General features: G+C 28.8%; 1 protein-coding gene across 1 annotated transcript; it reads left to right on the top strand.

Moving 5' to 3' along the window:
• Nucleotides 3775-4811, top strand: LOC107618330 (mannose/glucose-specific lectin). The gene has a single exon (XM_016320357.2). It carries the CDS (start codon nt 3846-3848, stop codon nt 4656-4658), a length of 813 nt encoding a protein of 270 aa, XP_016175843.1. The 5' UTR covers nt 3775-3845; the 3' UTR covers nt 4659-4811.

Genomic DNA, 5251 nt, shown 5'->3' with positions numbered 1-5251 from the left:
TTTTAATTGAATAAGATAAAAGTGTTTCGTTGGAAGAGAAGATACATATATGTGTAAATGTTTGACCCTCAATAAAAGGGAAATGAAGAGTGCATTGAATTTAATCTAAAAAATAAAACCAATACTAATTATTAAATATTAATAATTAATTGCTGATTAAAAATAATAAATTATATTAATCTTCTAGTATTTTTCTCCTTAAGTTGAATGTTTAAACTTAACATTTCTTTTAAGACAATGAAATAAATAAGTATTTCAATTCACTTTAGATTTTAAATGTTATCATGTATACTATTATACTTTTAGACTTAATATTAAGACCTATAGCCACTATAAATAAATATTATAAATACACATTGTAGAAAAACATCTATATTTCTGTCTACTTCTCTCCACGGCTAATTAATGTATCAATCATGTGGAGATTAGACATGGCACGTGTTATTGAATACCAAATTCATATAGATGTGTATGTTTTTGCTATTGACCTCATACGGTAATCATATATTTTACATGCACGTTAATTAATATTGATCTATCTTCATATTTTATTGATATTCTGATTCAAAGTATGAAAATAAAAAAATCTATATAAATAATTATCATTTAATGTGAATAATAAACGAAGCAATTGAGAAGGGAAAAAAGGAATTTATATATTTAAAAAATGTGAAGCGAAACCTTCACTATTCACATCCAAAACCAAAAGCAATAAAGAGGAAGCCGAGTCAAATAATGTAGGGAGCTACTCAAATGAAGATGCAAAAAGTATTTTTTTATGAAAATGTTTTGTATAAAAGTGTGATTTATTAATTTAGCCATATTTTAAATAAAAATAACACTTTTATAATATATCAAAATCTAACCCTACAATCTATCATCTAAGAGTCAAAAAAAAAATCATCATATAAAGACAATTATAATATTTTTATGGGAGTACCCACCAATAATGTATATCACTGAAATATTACAAAGTTGCAGTAATCACTATACACTGCATGTGTAGGTGTGGCACAGCAATATTATTGGGCAATTAATTTCCTATCCGATCATAACTATTGATACCGTACCCCATCCAATAATTCATGGTACTTTATGCTTGGATAGCGTGAGAATGTGAGGTGTTGCCTTCCCTTGGGCTCCATTTGATTAGAATACACACTGAGAAACAAACGTCGAAAGATAGATTAAAAAGACATATATATATATATATATATATATATTATGTTTGGTAAAATAAATACATAAGCCACACAAAACTCTAAAAAATCATAATACCTTCATCTTTTATTTTCACTATCATCACCTAGACTTTCCATTTACCACAATCTATTTTTTTTCCTCCACCATTCATAACTAAAAATAAATCAAACATCAACCTAAATTATTATTACTAACAAGATTTCTTTCAAAAATCAATTCAACAATTCTTATTTTTTTATTAAAAAAATAAAAATCTGTTGGAAATTCTCGACCACTGATCAGGAGATTTATGAAAGAAATCAAGTGAGAGAACATACTATGAGAAGACATTACATCCGATTCAATTCAAAAACTTGAAGGTAGTAAGTTAAGGGGTCTCTCATCTTATAAATTCTTCACTCTTTCTTATTTTCTTCAATATAATGTGAGACTAATTTCATACACTACTCTTTACACTTACAAACATTAACATCTTCTTTCATAGTTTTTCCCCAAATCTTCTATATCCCAAATACATTTTCGCTTCCACCGTGTCTCTGTCGTTCTACATCACTCGAAGCGACAGATACTTGTAGTACCCTACACAAGTCTTCAAAATCATTGAGTAGAGAAAGTGATCGAAACACAATGTACAAAGAAAAAGAGTGGGAGAGAGACAACGGTGGACGACGAAAAGAGGAAAAGGGAGAAAAAGGTGTATAGCGGTGGTGGCAGTAACGATTTCAGAGGGAGCAGTAATGAAGACGAAAATAATAATGAAGGGAGAATGGAAGAAGAAAAAAAAAATAGTGAGCCATTGAAAAAAGAATGAGGTGAAAAATACTAATAGGAGAGAGATAAGTTTGGAAGGAGAATAAAAGGATAAAGTTTGGAATTTTAAAAATTAAATAAAAATAAAAATATAAAATATCAATGTCTTATAAATTATGTTTCAGTGTCTTAATTATTTAGAGATGAAAAAGTATAGGTAGACAATAAAAATACTAAACAATGTGAACAATAGATATATCGAATATTCATTTCATTAAGTGTATGAATGATTATTTTAATATTAAAAATTTGATTGGTAATTATTCATGTTATTTAAAAAAATTATTATTTACCTAACACTCTCCAATAAAATTATATCTCTGTGTTTATTCGTATTCTCTTATAGAGGAATGCTAGGAAGCCAACAATTTTGGTGTTTTGTAACCATCAATTGACCATCAATAATATTTTTAATGGTATAAAATTACATCTAATAGTAGAAGATCATTCATTTTTATTTTAATAGTTAAGTGCTGGTCAAAAAATATAAAAGTTGCTGGCCCCTAGACTTTTCCTTCTCCTATATTCATTATAAAATTGTGTCTTATTAAATTAAACAAAGAATATATGTCACCTGTCTATATCTTAAAAAGATATGAACAACAACTAAATGCTACCTTATTGCATGATATACTCATAATTCTGATGGCCTGATGGGCACATTATTCAGCTCAATAATTATGTTAACGCAAGATTCTTTTTATTTTTAATTTTTTTAAAAGGAAATTGAATAAATAAATAGGAAATTTAATTTGCTTAATGAAATCTGATTCCAGAATTCAGAATAAATAAATTTCTAAGTAATTTGTTTTTGTTTTTTTGTCGAAGCCATGTAGTTAAATGGACCTCTACTTTATATACAAGTCGAACAATAATGTTACGTGACTAGTAAATATTATTATTTTAAGTTTATATTTGATCAATAATAATTTGTATTTATATTTGCAGATATTTATACACAAAAAATTATATAATTTATATCTATATTTATCTAAATTTACACATATCAGTTAATACAATTTGTACCCATATTTTTTAGAATTTACATATATAAATTAGTAAAATTTATTTAAAAATAATTTAGTATCTGTACTAGCTAAATAATGACCAAAATTACTAAAAACTGCTGGCCCTATAGTTTTTGTAGGTCCAAAATACATGTCATTAAATCAATTTGGGTTGGTCGAATGGTCAGTTCACTCATCCGCTTAAGTAAGTGTCGGAAGTTTGAATTTCGCCTTATGCATGCAGTAACCTATTGGCCAACAACAAACCGTTAAATGGAGGTTAGATCGACGATGGATTAGTCCTTAGTGTGTTAGATTGGAGGATACCGTGGACAAAAAAAAAAACTCCTAATATATAATTTCTTTTAGATAAATATTAGAAATTAATTTTTAGTTAATTAGTATTAATATTTTTTTATTTAAAATTTAAAATTTAGAATTCAAAATTAAAAATTTATAATTTATTTAAAATCTAAAATTTAAAATAAAACAATTTTTAAAAAATTAACTGAAAAAAAATTAACTCTCTGTCGTTACTTTTTTATTCCAATTCAAAATACTTAGCAAAGAGGGAAAAGTTTTACTAACTTTATACATTGAAAATTTTAACTATTTTAGATTTTAATAAAAACTTATTTATTAAACACCTTACTTATTAACACCCTAAAAACACTTATTGTTCAACAAATAAAAACTAATTGTCTAACTTTTTATACCAAATCCTCATGGGTCCTTTCACAGAGCACCTAAATAAATAGCTAAAAGGCTAAACCCATCATTGTAGCAAGCAAATATTAGCTACACTACATACACATCCCCAACACCATGGCTGTCTCCAACTCAAACCTTGCCATCATAACCATAACCATCCTCCTCATGCTTCTAAACAGGGCATGCTCATTAAATTCCCTTGGTTTCAGCTTCGATAACTACTTCCATCAAGAAGAAAGAAACCTAATCTTGCAAGGTGATGCAAAGATTTCACAAACCAACACACTCCAACTCACCAGCACCCCCAACAAAGTTGTTGGACGAGTCTTGCACTCGTTTCAATTACAGCTATGGGATAAAAGCACAAACAAACTCGCAAGCTTTGACTCACAATTCAGCTTTGTGCTCACATCCCCGGTCCGCGGTCCGGCCGATGGGATCGCCTTCTTCATCACATCGCCGAACTCTACCATACCACAGAATTCCGGCGGAGGTTACTTAGGGCTTTTTAATTCTAAGACTGCCCTAAGTAACACTTCGTCGAACCAAGTGGTGGCAGTTGAGTTTGACACGTACATTAATCCTACTTATGATCCAAATTACAATCACATTGGAATTGATATTAACTCCATTAAGTCCTCAAAGCTTGTTAGATGGGACAGGAGGGAAAATGAAACCCTTGATGTATTAGTATCATACCATGCTGAGACACAAACCCTAGAAGTCAAAGCTAATTACCCGGATGGTCAAAGTTATGAGGTGTCTCATGAGATTGACTTGAGGACTGTGCTTCCAGAATGGGTTAGGGTTGGGTTCTCTGCTTCCTCTGGAAACCAATATCAATCGCATAGCGTTCTATCATGGTCTTTCTATTCTGGTTTGTATTACATTGGTCACAAGAATGAGTATCTTGCAAGTGATATATGATGATCTGAACGAATTAATTTCTATGTTATTATATGATGTATATGATCATCATATATATGTATGTGTTATGATATGTACTTTATATTATGGTGCTAATAAAGGACAAGTTTTGTCCATGATCTAATAGTAATAATTAATAATGAATGGTGAAAATTCATGTGCATCAATTTCACATAAAATTGATAACTGTTAGATAAAAATTTAAATAAAATTGATTATACCTAAATTTTCACCTTAATGAATTAAGCACGTCGTTAGGGTTTTCGTGTAAAATAAACTTTTTTATGTATAACATATGTATCTTCGTGTTAGAATTTGTTTATGAGAAATGTTACCGGCCAAAATTCTTTATCCGGCAACATTTTGGATCAATATTTAAAAGGGTAAAATATACTTTTTACCTTTAAAGTTTGATAAAAATTTTAAAAATATCTTTAAGTTTTATTTTGTTTTAATTTTATCCCAAAAGTTTTCGATTTGCATCAAATATACCCCTGATTGTTAATTTTTCAAAAAATTTAAGACCAATTCAACAACAATTTCATAAGAACAACCCTCAACACAAGCAAATCAAGCATAATTTTCATGCATTA

Source organism: Arachis ipaensis, chromosome B09, assembly GCF_000816755.2.
Source record: "Arachis ipaensis cultivar K30076 chromosome B09, Araip1.1, whole genome shotgun sequence".
Classification (NCBI taxonomy): domain Eukaryota; kingdom Viridiplantae; phylum Streptophyta; class Magnoliopsida; order Fabales; family Fabaceae; genus Arachis; species Arachis ipaensis.
The sequence above is the reverse complement of the archived record's forward strand: the minus strand, read 5'-3'. Positions and strand labels throughout refer to the sequence as shown.

Excerpts from the sequence above, each read along its gene's own strand:
- LOC107618330 (XM_016320357.2), top strand. The coding sequence starts at position 3,846 with ATGGCTGTCTCCAACTCAAACCTTGCCATCATAACCATAACCATCCTC.